Source organism: Podarcis pityusensis, assembly GCF_964106645.2.
Source record: "Podarcis pityusensis genome assembly, chromosome: 15".
NCBI classification, from domain to species: Eukaryota; Metazoa; Chordata; class Lepidosauria; order Squamata; family Lacertidae; genus Podarcis; species Podarcis pityusensis.
The window spans coordinates 15,718,283-15,744,846 of record NC_138040.1 but is presented as its reverse complement, the minus strand read 5'-3'; the positions used below and the strand labels follow the sequence as shown (position 1 = coordinate 15,744,846).

The following is a 26,564-nucleotide window of genomic DNA, read 5'->3' as shown; positions in this document are numbered from 1 at the left end:
CACAGTGTCTGGAGAGGGCCACACAAATGCATTAGACAAGACAGCATGGAATGGTAATCTGGTATTTGACATGCAATGGTAATTTAGGATTTGACATGCAATGGTAATTTGGAGTTTGAGAGCCGACAGCATATGAGATTTCGCATCTGAAGCCTACTAGAATCACAACAAATCAGCAGGCACTGTGAAGCCTAAGAACATGCAAATTTCAAAATGCTGCCTGTAAAATTTCACAGGAAAACACAATAAATTTAAAACTTTGTTTGAAATGGGAAGCTTTGGTGGATTTCAAGTTGTGTTGGCTATTATTCACTGGAACGATCAGAATAAGGCGGCCGTGGAGGCTGAGTGTGGGCAGTTCCTTGAGGTGAACCACATCACCTGAACAAGGGCAAGACATGAGCCTGACGCCTGGTGGGCTGCACTTACTCTCTGACACGGACAGTGTGTGGGTGCTCTGAGCCTCCGTGTGGAGCCTCGATGGAGACGGAGAAGCCCCTCTTGCCATCAGAACAGGCCGGGATGGAGACGAGGGTGACCGTGTGTGGGATCCGGGTGCCGGGGGATTCTGGGAGCAGCTGGTCCATCACTGGCGTCACCACCATCTGGTAATAACAGTGTCCGCTGTGGCAGGGAGGAGGAGAAGGGTCAGGTGCTAGGGAAGTCGTTCTCAAACGGTGAGCAAGCCCCGAAAGTCCCAAGAGAAATGGAGTGAATTGCGTAACTCGAGGCTCCTGAGATGTTCCAACAGGTCTCCTCCGAATGAGGGTTCTAGATCGGGGTGAGGGAAAGCAGGCCTCTTTGCCTGGCACTCTTCAATTCTCCTGCCCACCAGGCCAAATCTCTCCTTGATGTTCCCCCACACCCTCCTTGAGCGTTTCTTCCTGGCTGGAAATGTGCCTTTGAACTCTTATAATCATCATCATCATCATCATCATCATCATCCTCTGTTTATTTGTATGCCACTTTTCCACAAAATTGTGCCCAAAGTGGTTCATAACATCTCATGTGATCACTTAAGGTCACAACGGTTAAAAAAAAAGCCTATCAGAAATTATTAGAAATAATAATATCAATCAATTAATAATAATAATAATAATAACCCATACGCATTTTATTTGAAGACGTAATTTAATTCCACACTGTCCCCGGCTGCCCTCAACGTTCAAGAAGCTGTCTATGTGACAGGGTTGCTGTGTTCTGGTAAAATATCCCAGTACCAATAGTTTTGGAAATAGAACAAAACTGCAGCCTAGAGAAAACAAGCTGCACTGATGTTACCAGAAACAAATACTTGGATCAGTAAATTAGCTAAACTGGAGGAACCGGTGTTGTTTTGCATCGCAGTTTACAAGTTACATAATGACCCTTGTTTCCCAGAACAGCTACCAACCTAGCTGGCTTTAAAAGAGGACAAGACAAATTCATAGAGGAGAGGGCTACCAATGGTTACTAGCCACCTCCATAGCTGGAAGCAGCAAAGCCAAAGGAGGGGGGAGGGCTCTTGTGTTCCAATCCTGCTTTCAGGCTTTGCTTTGAGGCATCTGGTTGGCCCCTACAAGAGCAGGAGGCTAGACTAGATTGGCCATTGGCTTGATCCACCAGGCTCTTCTGATGCTCTTATGATACGTACGGGACAAGGCTCCACAGCGGAGCCTGAAATCTCCAGTTGCAGCCTGCAATAATGAAAGCTGTCCCTTTGGTTGTCTCTGCCTGTTTCCTGCCCAAGCACTGCCCCCCCCCCCCGCAAGTGAGCCCAGCTGTTCTCCCCTCTCACCAGTAGAGCTTGGACCGTTCCACCAGTGCATAGGTGTCTCCATCGCCGATGAACGCCCGGCAGTTCAGGCAGCTGAAACATTCGGGGTGATATTTTTGCTCTCCAGCAACCTAGGAGGGAAACAGACACGTCGTGTACAGTGGTACCTCGGGTTAAGTACTTAATTTGTTCCGGAGGTCCGTTCTTAACCTGAAACTGTTCTTAACCTGAAGCACTACTTTAGCTAATGGGGCCTCCCGCTGCACCGCCGGAGCACGATTACTGTTCTCATCCTGAAGCAAAATTCTTAACCCGAGGTACTCTTTCTGGGTTAGCGGAGTCTGTAACCTGATGCGTATGTAACCCGAGGTACCACTGTATTTACATATTTACATCTCTTCCGATTCTCTAGTTCTATGGAGAGGGGTTTATAAATTCTGAAACAAACCAACAGGAACCAATAGGGAGCCTGAATTCAAACTGCACCTGCAAAGGCACATATCAGGAAGGGCTCGCTGTCAGTGACATGTTGGAATCCAGGAGCCCTGCAAGTCTGATCCTATAGGGGGCATGTGACCCCCTCCCCAGAACACAACATAAGACCTAATTCCCAGAACTATGACACCAGGTGACGTGCAGGGGGCTGTGGTTTGAGTTAAGAGGTGACTTGGAGGAAATAGGAACCACTCAGTTCCTTTTTGGCCTCTGTCTTCTTCTGCTAGGGGAACTATGTTCAGCCTGGGAAATGCGGAACAAAGAAGTCTAAAGAGGGGCTTGCAGTGGGTTATTTCAGAGCCTCTTTTGAGCATTTTTGGAGAGAAGGTGAGGGGCCGGGAGATTGGAGATGGGCAAAAGGAGTGGGATGGGATTGCCCTTGCTTTTCAAAAACAGAAAAGGAAAACAGCTCTGGGAAATTCAGGCAGGCCAGCATAATAATAATAATAATAATAATAATAATAATAATAATAATAATAATTTGTTTGTACCCTGCCCATCTGGCTGGGTTTCCCCAGCCAAAGATTAGAAATACATTAAAATGTCACACATTAAAAACTTCCCTGGTCTTCTAAATGTCAAGTAGTTGTTTATCTCTTTGACATCTGATGGGGGGGTATTCCATAGGGCGGGCGCCACTACCGAAAAGGCCCTCTACCTGGTTCCCTGTAGCTTTGCTTCTCAAAGTGAGGGAACCGCCAGAAGGCCCTCGGTGCTGGACCTCAGTGTCTGGGCAGAATGATGGGGGTGGAGACGCTCCTTCAAGTATACTGGGCCGAGACCGTTTAGGGCTTTAAAGGTCAACACCAACACTTTGAATTGCGCTCAGAAACATACTGGGAGCCAGTGTAAGAGCCAATGGCTATACTGGGCAAAATTCTAGGGCAGGCGGTTAAGGAGTCTGTTTGGGAGCATCTAGAAAATAATGTGTTGATATTAAGAGGCTAGTATGGATTTCTCAAGAGGAAGCCATGCCAGACGAAGCTTGTCTCCTTTCTTGACGCAGTGGCTGGTTTGGTAGATCATGAGGATGCCAAAGACACAGAATGTCTTCATTTCAGCAAAGCATTTGGGCTAGAGGAGATCCCTCTGCTCTCTCCTGGACCCCCTTTCTTACCATAACGAGCCCTTTGGTGATCTGCTCTGAGCAGCCGTGGCAGAGCTCCCCAAAGTGTGCCCAATAGTCCTTCTTGCAGTAGAGGCGTCCATCCTTCTCGTAGTACTGGTGGGAAAGGGACGCCCCACATTCGCAGCACCTGCAAGGACAGCAAGAGGGAGAGAGACGTCAGGCCCAGGGACTCATATTTATTAACTCATTCCATGACGGCTCCCAAAAAGTTAAAATAACAATAGACTAAAAACAGATTGAGACTTGCATCAACTTTCTAAACATCTGGATGGGCTTGCCCAAACAATGTTTTTAGTAGGTGCTGAAGAGGGTACACTGAAGGCGCCTGCCTGGTTTCAAGAGGCAGGGAGTTCCAAAGTTTAAGTGCTGCCACACTAAGATATAGATTTCTTACAAATGCAGAATGGATATTATATAACCACCAACACTTCTCCAATAAAAATAGGGACGTCCTATTTAACAACAACAACCAACGAATAATAATAATAATAATAATAATAATAATTTTATTATCTATACCTCACCCATCTGACTGGGTTGCTCCAGCCATTCTAGGCAGCTTCCAACATATATAAAAACATAATAAAATATTAAACGTTAAGAAACTTCCCCGTACAGGGCTGCCTTCAGATGTCTTCTAAAGGTTGCATACAGTCATACTTTGGAAGTCAAACAGAATCCGTTTGAAAACCAAATTGCAGCTTCTGGCTGCAGGAAGCTCCTGTAGCCAATCAGATGCCTCAGAAGCCTCGTCAGATGTTTGGGTTCCAAAAATAGTTCGCAAACCAGAACACTCATTTCCGGGTTTGCAACATTCAGGAGCCAAAACGTTCAGGAACTAAGCTGTTCGAAAACCAAGGTATGACTGTAGTTACTTATCTTCATGGTTCAGCGGTCACATAACTCCCTACCCTCCAACATTTTCCCGATGAAAATAGGGACACCCTAAGGAAAAGCAGGACATTCCAGGATCACATCAGAAACCGGTAAGGCTTCCGTACACCCGCGACTGTCCCTGGAAAATAAGGACACTGGGAGAGTCTGGTATTATGTGGCACTTGCAACAACGTCAGTTCTGCAAATCAAAGCAGCCAAATGGATATAGATGTGGTAAGGCGATCTCACAGGTAAACTGGTCCCTGGTTGTTAAGAGCTTTATATACTAATAGTAACACTTTGAACTTGGCCCAATAGCAAATTGGCAAGCAGTGCAGTTCTTGGAGCACAGGTTTTATATGCTGCCAAGGCCTTACTCCTGTCAGCAATCGCGCTGCAGCATTCTGCACCAACTGCAGCTTCAGCCTCAAGCATCTTAACAGACGGCCATCGCCCTCAACCGAGCAATGTGTGCACAGCAGCCCTTCCAAAAGTTTGGGGAAAGATTGAAATGGTCCCTTTGGGTCAGATCCACTTAATATTGAGTTACTGTAATGCCCTTCTAGCGTGGCACAGTGGTTAGGTTGTTGGACTAGGACCTGGGAGGCCAGGGTTCAAATCCAGACAGCCATGGATGACCTTAAGCCAACCATACTCTCTCTAACCAACCTCTCAGGGCTGTTTTAAGGATACAGTGGAGATGGGAGGAGAACCATACAGTATATTACAACCTAGAGTTGCTTGTTGGAAAGGTAGGATATCAGGGCAAGAGATAAAATAAACCCCCTCCCTCCCTAAGCTTGACTCGTGGATTTCAGGCTGGGCATTTGACTGATTGAGGAAACGATTGCCTCAGCTGGTCAAATAACGGTCAAGACGTTTTTCAAAGCATTAAATTGACTAGGACAAAGGGGAATCCTCTTATTGTCTGCTGGCGTGATCCTTGGGCTCATTACAACATCCAGAGGATTGGGCCCATCATAGTTCAGCAATATGACCAGCCAGATGCCTGAACGAGAGATCCAAAAGCAGGACCTGGGTGCAATAGCAACACTATGCCAACTTGCAATTTCCAGCAATGGGCATTCAGAGACAACAGAGGTCAAACATAGAGGTCAAACACAGCTGTCACAGAAGGTATTACTCTCCTTGGCAGATATCAAAAACACTTTCTTCTATATCACTTAATTGTTGGGGAGGTTGCAATAAACTTGGTACATATCATTTATAGTGGTGCTGTAAATTGGTGCAAGTTTTTTGTGGGTTTTTTTGAAATTTTGATAGATGGTTATTCCTAAATAAACCATGGTTTATTGTCCAAAATTAAATAATTGGTCTTATATATTATCTTGGCAGCTCAAACAGTAACTGCAACTCAATGGAAAATGGCCCCAAATCTTACACTGGAGGTTTGGTACCTCTCACACTGGAATAATGGAGTAAATAACGCATAATTTGAGATTTCCACAGGGATTAGACCCTCCAGACACTTTTTATATGATTAGGCATTGAACATGCCACCCGTTGTTTCCGTCTCTGAAACTGAACGTTTAGGGAAGCAACTCTACTTTCCACCCTTATGAACCTCCGTCAAAGTCATTTCCTGGCTTGCAAAAGAACTGTGACACTTTTCTGGGTGAGTTCCCCAACAATGAGGAGGCAAGACTCACCCAAAATCATATGTCCAAATACTGTAAGAACTTTCCTTACACCAGAAGGTCAGACGTGATGGTGGCTGGAACCCATTGAGACAGGATAGGGTAAAAGGCAGGGAACCCAACAGCAGGGGGTGCCAGAGCTGATTGCAGGCAGAGCAAACTGTCTGCCTTCAAGGACCAGCTATTACTGGGGACAGCTGGGTTTTTCTGATGGTGAGAGGGATGAGCTTCTCTGTGGCAATGATTCTGCCTTGCATGCAGAAGGTCCCAGGTTCAATCCCTGGCATCTACAAGGCAGGGCTGGGAATATTCCCTGTTGGAGGCAGAGGAGTGGTGGGAGGCACCAGCTAGGGAACCCCCCCAAGGGAACCCCCAGGGAAGAAGGCTCAGAGCCAGGGTATTAGTGGTGGGGTGACCATGAGAGGCTGGAAAGAGAAAAGGAAGCAGACTGGGAGGAGAAGGTGTCAGAAGCTGAAGAGGCAACAGGGTTTAGTGAGCAAGAAGAGACTGTGGCAGAGGGGTTCAGAGGCAGAGGTAGAAGCGGAGGCTGGAGAGGAAGAGGGCCAAGAGGCAGAGATGAGGCAGGCTGGTGAGGAAGCCAGGGAGTCTCCCCCTCCTGCTGCGACCAGCTCCCCTCCCCGTGGGTCTCCTAGAACACACGGAGGCATGAAAAGAGCAGAGCAGAGATTGGTTGTGCGCAGGCGCAGTCTCAGTCTCTGATTGCTTGGGGGGAAAACCCTGGAGAGGAGTGGACTTAGGCAGCTGTGGGGAAGGTGGGGACCTTCAGTCCTCGCAACTGCCTCATTGGGGAAGACCTACTGGGAGGAGTTGGTGGGATTACAAGGCCTGTGATATTTTGCTTGCTATGAATAGAGAGTTAACTTCACTGACACTGGGTGTTTTATTGCTGACCTACGCTTGACTGCAGCTCAGTCTGGAACCATGGAGAGCTGCTGTCCCATCAGTGCAGGCAACACTGAGATGGATGGGCCAATGTTCTGACTACATGACTCTTGGGATCCCTTCAGACTCTACTATTCTATGATTTGTATGTTCCTTTGGGGTGCTCAGTTCTAGACTTCTGGGAGACTGAGGTGTGTGTATGTGTGTGTGTGCGCAAACGCACCATCTCACCCCGCGCCTTTTTCAGACCGTGGTCAGCTAGAAATCTCAAAGATCCCCCAAGCTGGCAGCAGGACAGCAGAGATCCAGGGTGGGCAAAAGCAAATGCTTCTTCACATGCAGCATGAAACACACAGAGTTGTAAGGGATCCCCAAGGGCCTTCTAGTCCAACCCCCTGCAGTGCAGGAATTCACCGGTGGAACTCCCTGCCACAAGAGGTGGGGGCAGTCCTTGAAGAGACTCCAAATGGGGATCCTACAGATTAATGGGAGAGAAGGGGATTGGAGTGTCTGTGTGTCTGGTTGGTGGCTAAACAAGACTTACAGAGTCAGGGGCAGTCTAGATGCCAGGGATGAGGATAAAAAATGTGGGGTTCCAATCGTTCCTTATGTACATTTTGCATGGGAGGAACCAGGCAGGGCTGAGCTAACGGCTGGTGGGGATTTCCCCTGAGGAAAGGAGGAAGTGATGGGACAGATTCACTTCCTGTTTGGGTCTGACAGGTTGCAAAGCTACTGCATGTGTTCTCACGCCATTGTGGCATGGGATCAGCAACAAGCTACAGAAACCCCCCTTACTGGCACCTCCACAAGGGCAGCCTTAGACCCAGCCCTGGGAGGAGGCCCAGATCCCACTTCAGGACAGATGAAGGGTGTGCCAACTTCCCAAACCTTCCCAGTCTAACCATCCTGGGTCCCACCTTATTCCAACACGGACAGAGCTCTCAGTGCACTTTCATTTTTCTACCAGGACCCCTTTTTAATCAGCAGCTAATTGCATCATTATTAATTATATTCCAATCCTGACCTTTTTCTCGGGTCCTGCTTGCAGGTTTCCCCAAAGAGGCATCTGGGAGAATGGGATGCTGGACTAGATGGGCCACTAGCGTAACCTAGCAGACTCTTGTATTCTCAAACAGCCTCTGCTTCTGGCAAAGTCCCCCAGTTATCCCAAGGGCATTTCCCACTGCGTCTCCTTTTAGCTGCTCTCTGATTCATTCTCGGTTTGGAGATGCCAATCTGAAAAGGGAGAAGCTGGGCTCAGGTGTCTCCTGAAAAGTGGCCACCTGCAAAGGCTGGTTTTGCCTCTGTCTGCAACGCTCCTTTTGTCCTTGAGCACTCCGTTTACATTTGGGTGTCAAATGTCCCTCCCGGCTTGTCCTCCCCGCTGCTTCTGGTGGATCAGGGCAGCCAAGCAGGCATCCCTGGGGACCCACTATCACCCTTCAACTGAGCAGAAAGGCTGCTATCGGCAACCTTGCTCCTAAGGTTTACTCATAAATCCTGCAAATCTGAAGGATGGTCTAAGAGTGTGAAAAGAGCCCTGCCGGATCACAGAATCAGGAGCGGCCCAAAGCTGAACCCCCTGCGATGCATCAAGTCATGGACCTTTCCAGTCCAGCATCTTATTCCCACAGGGGCCAGCCAAATGCTTATGGGAAGCCCCAAAGCATGACAGAAACTCTCCCCATTTATGATAGTGGTATCCTCCATGAATTTGTCTACTAGTTCTCTTTTAATGCCAATTGAGCTGAGGCCCTGGTTCCCATCCAACCCTGATGGAGCAACTTGCTCATGAGGAGCTCTCCGTGGTTCTGAAACAACTGACCCGACTTGCCCTGGGGACTTCTCCAGGGAATCAGAACTGGATTGATCTAGCCCCAAAGGTCCTCTTCCCTGACCAGCAGCTAGTCTCCAAAGTCAAGCTGAGATCCTCTAGAACGGCTGTGATTTGAACCCAGGACCCCAGGTTCTGCATAGTGAGTTGTGACCTTTTTGTGTGTGAATCATTTTATTAGCCTGGTGACACATGTTTTCTTTCTATTACCTCCTACAGCAGCAGGTCTTTTAATTATCAGGGAAAGTATTTAATTATAATTGTTCTGAAAAGGGTAAGCCTCAGCACCTTCCACATGAAATATGACATATGTTGTGTCCAACACTAGTCCCACGCAAAATAGACTCAAAACAGACGCACTGAAATAAAAGAGTATATTTAACTTAGGCCCATTGCTTTTGATGGGACCAATTCAAGTAGAACTCAGTTGGATCACAACCATCCGGCCAGATTTACAGAACTGCGCCACCCTACATCTCTTTACTTGGAAGTAAGGCCCACTGAGTTGAGCAGTGATGACTCTCATGCAGGAGACCAGCATTGGGCAATCATATAGTTATGCCAACCCTTTGGCCAACCTAGGTCCTTCCAGCTGTTTTGGACTACAACTCCCATCAGCAGCGGAACCAGGGGATGAACATACTGTCCTTTGAAACAGCGGGAAGGCCCAGGTTGGCAAGAGGTGGAGTTAGCTGAACACTCTACAAAGGTGGAGTCCCACAAGGGGACCCAGTGAGCTTCCTGGCCAAGTGGGGATTAGAACACTGGTCTCCAAGATCATAGTCCAGCGCTCAAACCACTACACCCCACTGCCTCTGACAATTAAAAAAAACAAAACTACAGGTGTCACTGGCAATAAAAAGGTGCACCTCCCAAACTTAGGGTGCACACATACATCTGTGCTTTGCAAGCATGCCGAGATTTAGAAATGAAACTTTCCAGAATATGGAGGAGGAAGAAGAAAAGGCTTCTGGACTGGCCACTCTCTGGAAAAACATCTGCCTTGATTTACTAATCTGCCACCTTCTTACAGTGCAGTTAATTTCCATGTCCAGATCATTTGGGGAGGCAGAGGGAGGTCTTTGCTTGCATCAGCGCCACCTAGGCCAGCCACGGTTCCCATTGTCTGAGGCCTGCCTCCTTGTGGCTGCCTCGCCGGCTGGCCAACCAAGTACGAACCCTGGGAGCGGTGAGCCTGCAGCAGGAGTTTCTGCGGAAAGGTATTCAGTGTGACTCAGCCTGCCGCTGGTGCAATGGATTTACGTGACAGGAGGCATCGGGCAAGCTGTCGTGCGAAGCTCTCTCTCTCCCTCCCTCCCTCTCTCTTCCGGTAGAAGAAGCCTGCAATTGCACCCTCCCCAAGGGCAGAAACTACCCCGAGGGGACCAGCCTTTTGCTATAAGCCTCCGTGTTCACTGATGAAGTTACTTACACACCTCTCCTAGCAGGAAGCACCTGCAGAAGGATGGCGCCACCTAGCAGGTGTTCTACACAATAGCCTTGCACGCTGCGGGTGCCACCCCGGCTGACCTCACGGAGGCAGCGACCCCAGATGGCTTTAAAAGAGGATTAGACAAATCAATGGAGGAGGAGGAGGGGGCTCTCCATGGCTACTAGCCAGGGTGGCTGTGCTCTGGTGAGAGGCGGCAATGCTTCTGAATAGCAGTTGCTGGAAATCCCAGGAGGGGAGAGGGCTCTTATCTTCTTATGCACCCCCTTTCATGGTGTGAACGTGCCAGGAATCAGCTGGCATTTGGGGGCTCCATCACAAGCCAGCAGCGACCCTCCTGCACCCCTTGATCCCTCCCAGTGGCCCCAGGCAGAGAGGGTCTTCCCGGACTCTCCATCCCACCCCCATGAAAGAAACGCTCCTGCCAGAGGGGGAGATTGAGTTGGTCCATGTGTCTCTGGCTTGTGTGATGAGGCTCCATTGCATCATTGCTGCTCAGCCCCCTCCTCTCCTCGCCACCTCATTTCCAGAGTGAGGAGGGGAATGCCAAAGCAGCAATGACTGACGTCACCTGCAGGGGGGCCACCCCATTACATCACCCTTGCGGAACTTCCCAGCTCAAACTCTAAGCAGGGAGAGAGGGGAGCCAATAGCAGAGCCGGCTGGGTTTAACCCATGCCTGGCTACCAAACAATGGCTATTCTGGGTTTCCTGGGATTTAGCAGGAGCATACAAACCTAAGAGTAAGGAGCAGAAGAACATAAGAATTGAGAGCATAGTGCTATTTGGAAAGGTTATTGTTAATATTCCTGTATACTGTTTTATTTTTATTATTTTGTACAGCATCTGCTTTTTATTCGCTGCATTGCAGGGGGTTGGGCTAGATGACCTTCAGGCCCCTTCCAACTCTACAGTCCTAGCATTCTGAGATTTAGGGCTCATCCACACTTTTGCTTGCTCCGTATTTTGATCGCCTTGTGTCCCAATTAATCCCCCCGAGTCCAGAAGCTTTCCTCAATGTTCTGCAGCTGTGCCTTGTGGAAATTCAATCTTACCCGCTGAATCAGAAGCTCAGTAAGCAAAATCTCTCTCCAGTTTTTTCCACGCATCTGATGAGATCTGATTCAGCAGGTAAGATCTGATTTTCATAAGGCACAGCAGTGGAACGGCGATAAAAGCTCTTAGACGCAGTGGAATTAATCGATACACAATCCAATCAAAATATGGGTCAAGTTAAAGTGTGAATGAGCACTTATTTGGTTTTTGCCTTTGCCTTTTGCCTGGTACAGTATATTGCTTGATCTTTTTCTTTTGCGCTGCATTTGACCTACACTTTGTATTTTGTTGTGAGATTATACTTGATAACGTATGTCGATTAGAGTTTCTGGCTTTTTTTGCATTGGATCTCCATTTTTGAACATCAGAAGAGCCTGCTGGATCAGGCCAATGGCACATCTAGTCCAGTATCCTGCTCTCACAGTGGCCAAACTGTCACTCAGCAAGCAAAATCCAAGCACAAGAGACCTCCCCCTCTGCATTCATAGGCATTGCTGCCTCTGTGGAGGCAGAGCACAGCCATTGTGGCTTTTAGCAAATGACAGCCCTCTCCTTAATGATCTTGCCAAATCCCCTTTCAAAGCCATCCAAATTGGTGCCCATCTCTGCCTCTTGTGGGAGTGAGTTCCACAGTTTAACGTTGCGCTGCATAAAGAAGTTCCTTTTATCTGTCTTGAATCTTCCAACATTCAGCTTCATCGAATGTCTAGCGTTAGAGGAAGAAGGAAAACTTTCCTCCATCCACTTTCTCCATGCCAGGCATAATTTTGCCTATCGTGTTGCCTCTTACTCACCAAAAAAAGTCCCAAATGTTGCAACCTATTTTTTCCCTACAGTACCAGACCTCTGGTTTGTATAACATTCTGAGACTCTACCCTGCTGTATCGGAGTTCTGTTTTCCATGCGCTGATCTGAAATTCTTTTGAATATAAGTCGTTTGAGATATTATTTTTAAAAAAATATTAATGGAAGCAAAAGCCACCACACCTACCTGAAGAAAGTGGTGTTCAGGGATAGACTTCCTCTGAACATGGCAGGTCCATTCCTAACAGCCACAGGGAATAAGGGCAGCCCTGTTGGATCTGAGCAAAAGCGCCACCCAACCAGATGCCGCTTGGAAGTCTACAAGAAGCAACTGGTCTGTGGTAGCCTGATATCTGGCCCCCAGCATCCGCTGGATATCGCTTTCACTTCCATGCAAAGTCCACTCACACTTCCTTGCTGGTGGATGGCCTCCTTCCCCGCTCCTCCCCCTCCGCACCACACTAATTTGCACATAGGTTGCAGCATTTGGGAGTTTTTAAGTTCAGAGAAAATGCAAGTAAAAGAGGCAACCTGACTGAAGTTTATAAAATTATGCCCGGCATGGAGAAAGTGGAGAGAAGAGGTTTCCTTTCTCTCTAACAACTGTAGAATTCGTGGACATCCAAGGGAGCTGAATTTTGGGAATATTCAGAACAGACCAAAGACTATCGTGCTCAGCTGTGGAAACCACTGGAGGCCACCAACTTGGATGGCTTTAAAAGATGACTGGCCAAATTCAAGGAGGAGGAGAGGGTTATCAGTACAACATCGCAATGTAAAATAAGATAAAATAATTTCTCAAAAGGCTGTGTGGAGACCCAGTGTGGCATAGTGGCTAGAGTGTCAGGCTGGGAACTAGAAGACCAGGGTTGAAATCCCCCCATCAGCCAAGAAGCTTGGGCTCTGTCCCTGCCTCTCAGCCTGACCTACCTCACAGGGTTGTGGTGGGTGTCAATGCAATAAATAAATTATGTGCATGCTATGAGAATCCAGTGGATTGCAAGCACTCATGAGCTCACAGAAGTTAGCTCCAAGCAAGTAAATGTTCGGTTCCTTCCTACTAAAAACAAACAAACAAACAAACAAACAAACAAACAAACAAACAAACACCTTTCCTGTGAGGCCTACAGTTCAGGCCCCTTCATTGCTGCCCACAACAAAATGGAAGCTTGAAAACATGAAACTGCAGCCATTTGAAGTTCTCTCTTGTCTCCCCTTCCTTCTTATCTGCCTTGCCGCCTTGCCACTTCCCTCTCAAACACAATTTAATTTGTAAGCTTCTGGGGGCAGGGAAGCCTCTAATTTTAATGCTCCCTCCATTAAGAGTCACATGGAAGACTCTGTACATCACACATGCCATTTTCATTTGACTGCAGCTCAGCTTCTGGCAAAAAACCAAGACACTCATCTCACTCTCTGGAATTTGACATCACCAGTTACGTATCTAATTATGTAACAACATCTTTCTCAGTTGTTGGGTTTCCTTTTGTCGAATAAGTTTTATGACAACAGTGACCAGTTTTCTTCCCAGATCTCCATCTCTTATTATGGACTGGTATTATCCCTGAACACGTTTGGTCCTTAGCTAAAATTTTGGCCTCACTCCCCCTCCCACGCTGTGTGTGGCCCACAGGTTCTGTGTCAAAGTACTCTTGTGGCCCACTTGGTATGAAAAGTTGGACCAGAGGAACCAAACCTAGTCAATTCCCTTTTCAGAGTCTGCCTTGGGGGTTAATGCAGAAAAGAACCCATCAGGCCCAGCCATTTGGGGTTTCAATTGGATTTCCAAAAACCTACCAAGAAAAATCAGCATTTAAAAAGAAGCACAGTCAAAACCAGGTGCTGTGAATGGAAAAGGGTCTGCTCCCAATCCATGGACTCTGATGGCTGGACTTCCTCTTAAAGGTTTAAAGTTTAAATGAGGTTTAATGTGGGACACCTACCCAAAATGAGTCTTGGCTTCCTTTTGGAATGAGGAGGGGAAGAATCATGAATGGTACCTTGAGCTCCTTGGGGGGAAAGGTCAACAACAACAACTACTACTACTACTACTACAGTATCGCAATTCAAAACGGCATCAGATGGTATTCAAACATAGATGGAAAAAATGCTCCTCTATCTCAGACACTATCATGCCACACTGGTGAAACATTATCCCAAGACATGTCCAAAAACATAGAGAGCAGGCAGGCAGGCAGGCAGGCAGACAGACAAACTGCTTTCCAAAATATATAGCAGGTCAATCAATCAATCAATCAATCAGCACTATTTGTTTTGATGCAAAGGAAATCCAATGCAAACAGGGGAGAGGAACACCACCAATTACATATCGTTTGAAGACTGAAAGCCACAACAGTGAATGTGGATAGCATTCACTGGACTGATTTCTGTCCCACACAAGGAACAAACAAGCAGACACTGGCCATTTTCTGCTCCTGTTCCCATTTCCTTCAGAATTCCACCTTGCCCAGGACCAGTGATCCTAATAATACGAGACAGGATGTTGACAAAAGGAGCCCAAGCTTGCCTTTCTTTCTCCACCAAGGACAATGAAAGGTGACCTTCGCTGGCACGTGCTGGCAAGTGGTAGCCGCTGATCTGGAAATAGAATCAGAAGCTGCAAAACTCTTCCAGTTTGCTGGCACTGAGAAGCTTCTACGAGGCAACCAGGAGCTGGCAGCTCCCTGTTCTCAGTCTGAAGAAAACAGAATGGGATTTCACACCCCAGAGTGCAACACAAATTCATTCCACCTTCCTTTTGCCTAGGGTCAAACCACGTACAGCAGGTTTTTGAAACCATGCAGAAACCTGCTGGACCTCTTTATGCCAGGCGTAAGTGAGCCGAACAGACATGCCCCACCCCCGTGACCCCATCAAAGCACTGCTGCCTATAACTTTAGGTGGGGATGCTTCTGAATCAGAAACCAAATGCAAAGACAAGCCCAACAGGGATCCTCCATTCTTGCTTTAAAAGGGCAGTTTTAATACCATGGAGAACCCAGCCAGTGGCGATCAGACGCGACAACTAAATCAAACCTCCATGTTCAGAGGAAGTGTATCTTTGGACACCAGATGCAAGAGACAAAGAACAACAGGAACCTCAGAAAAGCCTGGTGGATCAGGCCTATGGCCCAGCTATTCCAGCATCCTGTTCTCACAGTGGCCAACCAGATGCTCCATAGAGAAGCAAGCAGCAAGCAGGACTCGAGCCCAAGAGCCTTCTTTCCTCCTGCTGTTTCCAGAAACTGGTATTCAGAAGCATTATTGCCTCTGACCGTGGAGCCAGAGCATAGCTACCATAGCTAGTAGCCTTCAAGAGCCTTCTCCTCGTCCATGAATTTGCCTAATTCTCTTTTAAAGCCATCCAGGTTGTTGGCCATCACTGTCTCCTGTGGGAGGGAGTTCCACAGTTTAACTATGCACAGCGTGAAGGGCTTTCTTTCCTCTGTACCAAATCTTCCAGCAGCTTCATTGGATGTCCACGAGTTCTAGTGTTATGAGAGAGGGAGAAAAACTTCTCTCTATCCACTTTCACCATGGAATCAGAGAATTGCAGGGTTGGAAGGGACCTTGAGGGGCCTCTACCCAAACCCCTGCAATGCAGGAATATGCAGCTGGCCCATACGGGGATCAAACCCACAACCTTGGCATTTTTAACACCACGTTCTAACCACCTGAGCCACCTTCATCATGCCAGGTGTCATTTTATAAACCCGGTCCATGGGGTCACGAAGAGTCAGACACGACTAAACGACTAAACAACAACAACCATGTCACCTCTTTGGGCTTGTCCACATTTCCACTTGTTCTATGCCAAGGACTGCAAATTGGTTTTGGAGGATATATCAATATATCGCCCAACCCTAGTCTGTGGTTCTCACCCGTGACCGCTAAATCAATCCTCCACATTCAGAGGCAGTGTATCTTTCAGTATCAGATGCTTAGAGCCAATGGGCAACAGGAGCACTACAGTCATACCTCGGGTTACAGATGCTTCAGGTTGCGGTTTTTCAGGTTATGGACCACCGAAACCCGGAAGTACCGGAACGGGTTACTTCTGGGTTTCGGCTGCCATGCATGCACAGAAGCACTAAACTGCACTTTGCGCATGTGCCGAAGCACCAAATTGCAACCCGCACATGCACAGATGTGTTGCTGAGGGTTGCAGATGCTGCGGGTTGCGAACGTGCATCCCACACGGATCATGTTCGCAACCCGAGCGTCCACTGTACTGGGAAGGTTTCCAGAGGCGTCTAGCTGACCACAGTTGGAGGCAGTGCACTGAACCAACCGAACCCAGCGCCTGGTCCAGCTAGTCGGCTTTTATCTCCTGCCAACTCTGAGTTCAAATCCTGCATTTCATCATTTCCGGCGGAGACTTACTTGGCTCCTGCTGTCAGAAAGTGGTTGCTCTTGAGCACGGCAGCCAGCAACGGGGTCTCCTCCTTGGCACCTGCCCACTGCTGGTGCCTCGAGCGTGGGCAGAGGCACACCCTCCCCTGCCTCCCCTGGGCAGCCAGGGGCTGAGCCCGGGCCCCGAGATAAGCCCCTGAGTTCGCCAGCTCTGACCCCGAAGAGTAGCTCCTCACTGCCATTGCAATTTGCGCCGCTCCGCTCTGCTCGGTTCTGCCTCGGAAGCCGACTCCAGCCAGCCCAGCCCCAGGGCAGGAAGTTGTTCTGTAATCACAAGGAGGGGAATTTCCTCTGTGACTCCCGCCTCCACGCAGCATCAGGCCTCTCTCTCAGCCGCCCCCCTGGGAGTCACGTAGCTATCTTTGTCAACAGCCCTGCGCAGATGTGCTCTTGCCACAGCTGGGAGGCCGGAGCGCAGGCCTCTCTCTGCACCGCCTCTTGCATCATCAAGCCAGCCTGTGCATCGTCCACCTCAGAGGACACATGCAATTTCCACCCACATCCTTGCCCCGCCAGCTGGTGGGGGAAGCACCGACGCCTGGGCATCTCCCCAGCATGCAAGAGCTGTAAGAACGTGAGAAGAGCCTGATGGATCAGGCCAAAGACACATCTGGCCCAGCACCCTGTTCTCACGATAGCTAAATGCCCCAAAGAACCTGGAAATCTAGATAGACTGCCACTGGGCCTGGGTGTTCCATCAGGACATAAGAAGAGCCCAGAGGCAGAGCATAGCTATCATGGTTAGTAGCCTTCTCCTCCATGAATTTGTCTTTTAAAGGAAACCAGGTTGGTGTTCCCCACTGCGTCCTGCAGGAGCAAGTTCCGGAGTTTAAACGCATGTCCTCAAATGGATCACAGACGCACCCGTTTGTCCTGAAGCCAGACTCTTCCAAGCAGACTCTGAGTGTGAGAGAAGAGCTATTTTATTCCCTGTTTGGTGAGGGAGGCAGCCAGACTTTTAAAAGCGCACAACCCCAAAGCAGCCAGGGTTGGGGCCCAGGGAATCGGCTCCGAGCTGGACGTGTGAGGAGTGTGTCTCTTGGAAGGAGAGCCAAGTCTCTGTGCTTGCCAGATGCCACCAGCCATATTGACGGCTGCCCAGAAGGAGGAGGAGGGGAACTGTAAAGCCAAGAATGAATGGAGCAGCCAAGCTGTTGGGGAAACAGATGATCAGCGGAGGAAGGTGGCTCTCGTCTTTCGCCCCCTCCCCACCAGGCACCTGGAACATATGCTGGAGGGGAGAGGGTATGTTTAGCCTGGAGAAGAGAAGACCGAGAGGGGCAAGCAGGATAGCTCAGTTGGTTAGAGCATGGTGCTGATAATGCCAAGGTTGCAGGTTCGATCCCCGTAAGGGACAGCTGCATATTCCTGCACTGCAGGAGCTGATGATCTTCAGGGTCCCTTCCAACTCTACAATTCTATGATAGGCATCTTCAGAAGAAGTCTACTGTCCAGATCTGCCTTGGTCAGACCCCACCTGGAGTGCGGTGTGCAGTTCAGGGCACTGCAGTTTAAGAAGGATATTGGCAAGCTGGAAAGTGGGCAGAGGAGGGTGATGGAGATTATCAAGGGCCCAAGCCTTTTGAGGAAAGGTTGAGGGAATTGGTTATATTTAGCCCGGAGAAGAAAAGACTTAGATGTGATATGATAGCCATCTTCAAATATCTGAAGGGCTCTCACTGGGAAGATGGAGCCAGCTTCTTTTCTGCTGCTCCAGAGGGCTGGACCCGGATCAAAGGATTCAAATGGCAAGAAAGGAGATTCTGACAAGGAACAACTTTCTGACCATAGGATCTGCTCCACGGTGGAGGATTCTCCTTCCACAGCAGTGGATTCTCCGTCTCTGGAGGATTTTCAAGAGGCTGGACGGCGATCAGTCAGGGACTCTTTAGCTGCGATTCCTGCATTGCAGGAGTTGGGCTAGATGCCCTTCCAACTCTACAATTCTAGGTTTGCATGATTCTTTGGTGCAGAAGGAGCTGTTCAAGCTGTCCCAGGACAAGGCCACGAGCCTCCTTGGCAGGAGAGTGTGGGATCTCATTGCTCACACCAGCCCATGCTAAAGAATATTCTAAGGGTGGGGGGCACTTCCTTTCTGGCCAAATAAGCAACAATGAACATAGGAAGAGTCCTGGGATGGCCCAGTCAAAAAGAAGCCGATTTCTAGTCCAGCATCCAGTCCTCACAGTGGCCAACCAGACACCTCTTCCAGGAAGCCCATAAGCAGGACCTGAGCGCCAGAGCAACCCTCTCCCCACTTGGGATCCCCAGCAAGTAGGATTCAGAGGCAGACCATAGTCACTGTAGCTAATAGTCATCGACAGCCCCTCTGTCCAGTCCTCTTTTAAAACCATCCAAGCCAGTGGCCATCACTGACTCCTGCGGCAGCGAGTTCCATCGTTTAACCATGCATTGCATGAAGAAGGACTTTCTTATGTCTGCCCTGAATTTCCTAGCTTTTCTCCTTTTTCTCCAAGGAGCTCAAAGTGGCGTACATGGTTCTCCCCTTTCCCCCTCAATTAATTCCCACAACAACCCTGTGAGGCAGGCTAGGCTGAGAGGCAGTGACTGGCCTCCAAGGTCACCCAGTGAACTTCATGACTGAGTGGAGATTTGAACCCAGGTCTCGCATGTCCTCGGGACGCGGGTGGCGCTGTGGGTAAAACCTCAGTGCCTAGGACTTGCTGATCGTAAGGTCGGCGGTTCGAATCCCCGCGGCGGGGTGAGCTCCCGTCGTTCGGTCCCAGCTCCTGCCCACCTAGCAGTTCGAAAGCACCCCTAAGTGCAAGTAGATAAATAGGTACCACTTTCTAGCAGGAAGGTAATCGGCGTTTCCGTGTGCGGCGCTGGTGCTGGCTCGCCAGTTGCAGCTTCGTCACGCTGGCCACGTGACCCGGAAGTGTCTTCGGACGGCGCCGGCTCCTGGCCTCTTGAGCGAGATGAGCGCACAACCCTAGAGTCGGACACGACTGGCCCGTACGGGCAGGGGTACCTTTACCTTTACCTCCCATGTCCTAGTCCGACAATGTAACCACTTTGCAACACTGCCTCTCTTAAGATGGAGCTCTGGCCTAGTTTGCACACCATGGAAAGTCAAGCTATTTATTTGTTTATTGCATTTATAGCCCACCTTTTTTCCTCCCAGGTTCTCCTGCCTACAACAACCCTGTGAGGTAGGCTAAGCCAAGAGGCAACGACAGATCCAAAGTCATGACCTAGTGGGGATTTGAACCCTGGCCACTCTCAGGTCCTAATCCAACACTACCACTTTCTAAAGGAAAAAGCCCCAGATCTTGAAACTTTTCCTTGCTCTAATAACCCCCTCACTGCTTTCTGAAACTGTGGTTCTCCAGATCGGAACACAGGAAGTCAGACCACTGGCCCATCTAGCCCAGTACTGTCTACACTGACTGGCAGCAGATCTCCAGGATTTCAGGCAGGAGAATCTCTCACCATTGGGGATTGAACCTGGGACCTTCTGCACTCAAAGCAAGTGTTCCATCCCTGAGCTATAGTCCTTCCCTTAGTTTGCAGGACTACCACTCCCATCGTCCTTGACCTTTGACCCTCCTGGCAGGGCCTGATGGGAGATGGCAGTTCAGAAAAGCAGCTGGGAGGATGCTGGCTCCCCCTTCCCACCCTACTGGTGACAGCCACCCTGCCAGAGCAGTCCTACCTGAAGCAGTCGGTGTGCCAGTCCGCGTTGAGAGCCTGCAGATACTGGCCATCGTAGATATTGTGGCTGCAGCTGGCGCATATCGGCAGATCGCTTCCTGGAGAGGAAAACAGAGGTGGGGGCAGGTTGAGTGGGGGGGGGGGGAATCATCAGCATAGCCTGGGCTCTCACTCCAGGATTTCAGTTTTTGCCCAAAACCAGATGTAGGCCTACAAACAGGGCCCTTGTCTGCACAACACTTTTAAAGTGGTATCATACCACTTCAAACTGGCATGGCTTTTCCCGAAAGAATTCTGGGGACGGCAGTTTCAGCCTTGAGGAGCTACAGTTCCCAGAGCCCTTAACAAACTACAGATCCTGGGAAGCCAAACAGGCTTTCAATGCATGTTGGATATGTGGTGTGACCTCAGAGAGGAAGGAGGGAGTCAATGCACATTTAAAGCAGTCCAAGACCACTTTAAACAGGCACAGCTTCTCCCGAAGAATCTTGGCAACCATAGTTTGCTAAGGATGTTGAGTTGCTTTTAGAAATAGCCCTATTAGCCCCCAGTCCCGGAACTACAATTTCCAGAGTTCCCTGGGAACAGGGATTGACTGTCGAACCACTCTGGGATTTGCAGTTTGGGGTGGGGAATAAGGGGTCCCCTAAAAACCCTCAGCACCCATAACAAACTACACTTCCCAGGATTTGTTTGGGGGAAAGGAATGACTGTTTAAAGTTGCATGACACTGCTTTAAACGTATAGTGCAGAGGCACCCCAAGACTCCAGAGGGGCTGTGGGTGATTTCTCTCTCTCCCCCAGAATGCACCTCATCCTGCTGTGCCCCCCCCCAGAATAGATTAGTTTGAAGCAGTGCTCAAAGAAATGCAGCACTCACACTGAATGAACAAGGGTTCCTCTGAGAACACGCAGAATAACTTCCGTAATCCGAACCTGAAGAATGGTTCCGCCAGGAGCCTCATCCCTGTTAACTCTGAGAGGGGGCATGGGGTGGGGGTGGGGATAATGGCAATTCTCCTGCACCCAGCTGTTCACAAATGCCCAGAGGCCCCTAGCTGAGGCTAGCCCTATGACCTCCTTTCCCATGGCTGGTGGCCACAGATCGATCTCCTGTTTATATAACAGCAGGACTGTCCCCTACTTCACCCCCCATAGATTGGGGTGTGTGGAGAGGAGTGGCAGGGAAACCAGGGGGGCATCCATAGAAATGGGGAACAGAATGGGGGGGTTATAAATTTGTCCTTGCACCCAGACTCTGAACCTGTTTTCAGTAGCAGGCCTCCATGCTGTAACAATTACAGGGGAGCAAGAGTGTCTTGGAGCATGCACAGAGGGTGCTTTCTTTTTTCTTTTTACTTTGTAACCACAGCATGCCCACCCTCTTCTGGGCCCAGGTGCCATTGGGGTTATGAGGATCAGAAAGATGATAGGATTTGTGGGGCGAGTGGGACACCCTTTTTCCTGCTGTGAAAGAGCATTTTATTCACCCTATCCTGTTCCACCCGTTTGCAACAGGAGAATTCCCACACTCAGGAAAGGTTCTATGAATCCTCAACTTTCAGTAAAGTAGCGAAAATATTTGCAAAAGGAAGGGGGAAAGCATGGATCCTAGAATCAACCCCGAAGTCTTTTATCCAAACCCCACTGTATTGCATTCCGGTCAGACGAGACTCCCTTGCCTGCGGCAGGAGGTCGGGAGAAACAGCACCCTGGACAGCACCCACCGGATGGGCACCGGATTAACCTCCCCGCCCCCGCCTCCTAGGGTGAGTTGAAAGCGCAGAGACAACGGGCTGGAGGTGGGGAGAGAGGAAACGCGCTCTGCACGTGCTCAGAGACGCGCTCCCAGTTAGTCTGCGCACGCCCGTTAAGGCGAGTGAAGGGGCTAAGTAGGCCTTGGGGGCCTCTCCCAACCTTCCGAGGACCACTCCACGAGCCCCACTAGCGCACGCGCGTTAAGTAGATCTCTCCTTTCGCCCCCACCCCTGCCGGCCTCTTGCACGTGTGAATGCCTACCACGCGTGCAATGCAGCAAGGGGGCGGCCCGGACGTTTCACTCTCTCTCTCTCCCACCCCCTGTGGGGCTCAAGGTCAAGCAGGGGAGGGGGCGGAGGAGCCCTGCACGCCACCCCACTCCGTCACCACCGCGCCCCAGGAGTCAGGCCAGAGGCCGGGTGAGGGGCGACGCGGAGTGGGGGCGGGGAGGGCTCTCTTCCAGGACCCACCTTCGTCCTCTCCCATGGGCTCGTCTCTCCAGGTGCAGCACAGGAGCATCAGCCTCATGCGGACGCCGCGCCAGACCCCCCCGGCTCGGGCGGCAGCAGCGTCGGCGTCGGCGTCTCCTCCCTGCGCTTGCCGGGCGGCGAAGGGGGCAGGGCGGGCAGGGCGGGCTGCTTGGTTGCGCCGGCTGCGGACTCGCCCGGGCCGACTGCGCGGCAGCCCTGGGAAAATGGGGCGGGGGGTGAGGAGGAGGAGGAGGAGGAGGGAGGCGGGTCCAAAGAGGAGCCAGCCAGCCAGATGGACCCCCCTTACTCCGCCCGCCTCCAGCTATAATGCAACGTGCGCTGCAAGGCGATGCAAGGCCAGGCGCCTCCCCTCTCGCTTGGACGGGGCGGGGGGCTAGAAGAAGCGGAGTCCCGGCAGGGATGCAGCCAGCCAGCCAGAACCGGACACACGCACGCGCGCACCCCCCCCCCCGCCCGCCGCCGCGCGCTCCCTGGGAAGCCAAGCTGACGGAAAGGGAGGGGATGGTGAGGGAAGCCCTGAGTGCGCGCAGTGGGTCCGGGGGCAACGGCAGATAAAACCGACGGGGGGGGGGGGAAGAGAAATGTACGATCTCGTGTCAGACCACAGCTAAGCTGTGATGGTCCACAGCTGACTGGCAGCCGCTCTCTCCAGGGTTTCAGGAGGGGATGGAGAAGGGGCCCCTGAGTATGTGCAGAGCGCCCAGGGGCAACTGCAGACAAAAGGCGAGGGGGTAGTGCAGGGAAGAGGGGAAAGTATTGTTGTGTGCCACCCCAATCTCTGAGCTGTGCGAGACGCTATTGGGTTCCAGGCACGATTACCAAGGGTTCGTGTTTCCAGAGCCAGATTTAGGGCAGCATGGCCGGTTCACCTGCACTGGGCGCCGAGCCGAGGGGACACCACAGGGCGCCACAGCTGTGACATAGTGCACAGAACGGAAGGCAAGAGGCAGGAGACATCAGATTTTGACGCCACTAAAAATTTGAAATGCGAAAATTCACCCCTACATGTTTCCTTTTAAAAATGAGGCATAGTGGGAGCTCAGGTATTTTTATGATACATAGTTTATTTACACATACAGTGGTACCTTGGGTTACATACACTTCAGGTTACAGACTCCGCTAACCCAGAAATAGTACCTCGGGTTAAGAACTTTGCTTCAGGATGAGAACAGAAATCGTGCTCCGGCGGCACGGCGGCAGCAGGAGGCCCCATTAGCTAAAGTGGTGCAGAACAGTTTCAGGTTAAGAATGGACCTTCAGCGGCGGCTTTCTGCTGGTTGAAACATTGGCTACTTCTTGAGAATACAGACATTTTGGATCTAGAAGGGTTTGACAATAGATTTGGCTGGCATGCATATATATGGTATGATAAGGTAAAACTGCATAAAGGTTTCAAAAACCATATTGTTAGGAAAGCATTATATAATGTTTGGATGCGGTATAAAGATTTATTGGAAAGTAAAACTCCCAGGTGGTTGTCACCAATGGAAGCTAAAGAGGTGAAAAAACTTAATATGGAGTCTAAATGGCCAAAATATTGTGAAATTTTAGAACAAGATGGGGAAAAAGTTAAACTACAGAGTTATGAGAAATTAAAGTCCAAAGTGCGAGATTGGTTGCACTACCTTCAGATAAACGAGACATTTAAACAGGACAGGAAAATAGGTTTCCAGATGGAGAAGTCAAAATTAGAAACAGAACTGTTAGAACCCAATACTAAGAATCTGTCGAGAATGTATAATCTGCTGTTGAAATGGAACACACAGGATGAAACGGTGAAATCAGCTATGATAAAATGGGCACAAGATATTGGTCATAACATTATGTTTGCTGACTGGGAACAGCTGTGGACCACCGGTACCAAATTTACGGCATGTAATGCCTTAAGAGAAAACATTATGAAAATGATGTATAGGTGGTACATGACCCCAGTCAAGCTTGCAAAAATTTATCATCTGCCCAATAACAAATGTTGGAAATGTAATGAGACTGAAGGTACTTTTTATCACCTTTGGTGGACCTGCCCGAGGATAAAAGCTTTTTGGGAAATGATCTATAATGAAATTAAGAAGGTTCTTAAATGGACCTTCCCTAAAAAACCTGAGGCTTTTCTCCTGGGCATCGTCGGCCAATTGGTGAGAAGGAAGGACAGGACGTTTTTTATGTATGCGACCACAGCAGCAAGGATTCTTCTAGCAAAGTATTGGAAGACACAACAACTACCCACACTGGAAGAATGGCAGACGAAGGTGATCGACTACATGGGACTGGCGGAGTTGACTGGCAGAATCCGTGACCAGGGGAAAGAGACAGTGGAAGAAGATTGGAAGAAATTCAAAGTATATCTTAGAACTTGTTGTAAAATTCAGGAATGTTAAAATGTCAAGGGGTTGGGAAACAGAGAATTGCAGCTGTAATTAACAATATTAGAAGAACTTAAAAGAAATTGAATTGAATAATTAGTTGACTGAGGAGTTGCTGAAGAAATATAAAACAAGGATGCAGAAAAGGGGAGGTATGGGGAAGTCCGGAAAGTAAGGTTTATGAAAAAATGGTTATGAAATTATACATGTTTATATGTTTGTATGTCTGTGTATTGTGTATTGTTTGTTTTTTTTATTTTGTGTTTGGAAAATTAATAAAAAATTATTTAAAAAAAAAAAAAAAAAGAATGGACCTTCAGAACGAATTAAGTACTTAACCCGAGGTACCACTGTATATGCAACCTGAGCCTACGATGCAGCAGTTCCCAGCATTAACACCCCAAAAGACTCTTGCTTCTCTGGATTCAAACAGACATCAACCATTGTGCTCTGACTCTCTGCCTTTTCCAGCCAGCCACTTTTTCTAGCCTGCAACCTAGGTCAGGTCACGGTCAACTCTAAAACTACTTCGAACTCTTTGTCCTCCCAACTAACTCTGAGCCGAGGGCCCTTCTATTTGGTTTTCCTAATGGCTTTTGTTCTCCATTATCCCAGGCGATTTCCTGGTCAGGAAACTGGCTTAGTTTATATTTTAACATTTACTGAATCCAGAAGTTCAGTGTCTGGCACCCAGAAACTTGTAACGGGTGGGTGGCAGTCTGAAATTCATAAACTCATAACAGTAAGAAGCTGCCTTGTCCTGTGTCAGACCAGCAGTCCAGCCCAGTATGGTGGACACTGACCAGCAGCAGCTCTCTCCAAAGTGGGAGTCTCTACCTGGAGATGCCGCCTGGGATTGAACCTGTGACAGATGCTCTCCTACCACTGGGTTAAGACTCCAGTCCTCATGATTACCAGCCAAGGACTGCTTTCAGACCACCAGTCCCTCTAGCCAGTGGGAGGAAGCAAGACTTATCAATACCAGTTGCCGGATGCCATGGTGGCGTGAGGGGGAGTCCCTTTCTACTTGAATCTTGCTTGTGGGCTTTCCGTTGGGACATCGGTTGGCCTCTAAAACCGCTGGCACATTTGCAAAGCTAAGCAGGGTCTGGTCTGGTTTCAAATTGGATGGGGAACTACGTGTTGAGATTCCAGCATTGCAGAGGGATGGACCTGGATAACCCTAGGGGTCCCTTCCAGCTCAACAATTATATGAAAAGGAAACTGGGCTTGATGGGCCATTGGCCTGATCCAGTAACCTCTTAGGATCTTATCTGCTGTCTATTTTCTGGTTGCTAATGCGCAGCCATTTATGGAGGAAAAGGCTATCGATGGGTAGTAGCCGCAATGGCTCTGCTCTGTCTCCACAGTCAGAGGCAACAATGCTTCGGAATACCAGCTGCTGGAAGCCCGGCGGGGCCAGAGTGCTCTTGTGCATGAATCCTGCTTGTGGGTTTCCCACAATGGCCATCGGGTCACCAACTGTGAGAACAGGATGCCGGTCTAGATGGCCTGATCCATCCGCAGGGCTCTTCTTAGAGTGCTTAACTGATGCATTCGGGATCTCCTCTTGTTCTGTTGTTGTATTTCTGCCTTTCTGAATTTGTACAGAGCAGCAGGCAGTGACGGCCTTCAATTCCTTCAGCTCATTTGTGTATGTGTCTCCTTTCCTCCCCTGCACACATTGCCAGTGTACAGAACAACTTTGCCAATACTTGGAGTCTTGGGACAATTGTGCATATGGCTATATTGAGATTCTTTTGATGTGTTGTATTATTATTATTATTATTATTATTATTATTATTTTCCACCAGAAGCACTGGCTAGCTTCCATTAAGAACATAAGAGGAGTCTGCTGGTCAGGCCAACAGCCCATCTAGTCCAGCATCCTCTTCTCAAA

At 49.3% G+C, this 26,564-nt stretch overlaps 1 protein-coding gene across 3 annotated transcripts in view; it reads right to left on the bottom strand.

The window, feature by feature from the left end:
- Window positions 1-22,714, bottom strand: part of LIMK1 (LIM domain kinase 1) — a 36,136-nt gene extending 13,422 nt beyond the window's left edge. The window contains exons 1-5 of one of the 3 annotated variants that reach the window (XM_080983844.1): window positions 22,281-22,714; window positions 20,054-20,150; window positions 3,369-3,507; window positions 1,778-1,887; window positions 430-624 (exon numbers count right to left, since the gene is read on the bottom strand). In XM_080983844.1, coding sequence (XP_080839970.1) covers window positions 430-624; window positions 1,778-1,887; window positions 3,369-3,507; window positions 20,054-20,150; window positions 22,281-22,338 — 599 coding nt within the window. In that variant the 5' untranslated portion in view covers window positions 22,339-22,714. Of the gene's footprint in view, window positions 1-429; window positions 625-1,777; window positions 1,888-3,368; window positions 3,508-12,151; window positions 12,256-16,347; window positions 16,586-20,053; window positions 20,151-22,280 lie in introns of those variants that run through there. The other 2 variants (XM_080983843.1, XM_080983845.1) reach the window with 2 other exon arrangements.
- Between the last annotated feature and the right edge of the window lie 3,850 nt (window positions 22,715-26,564).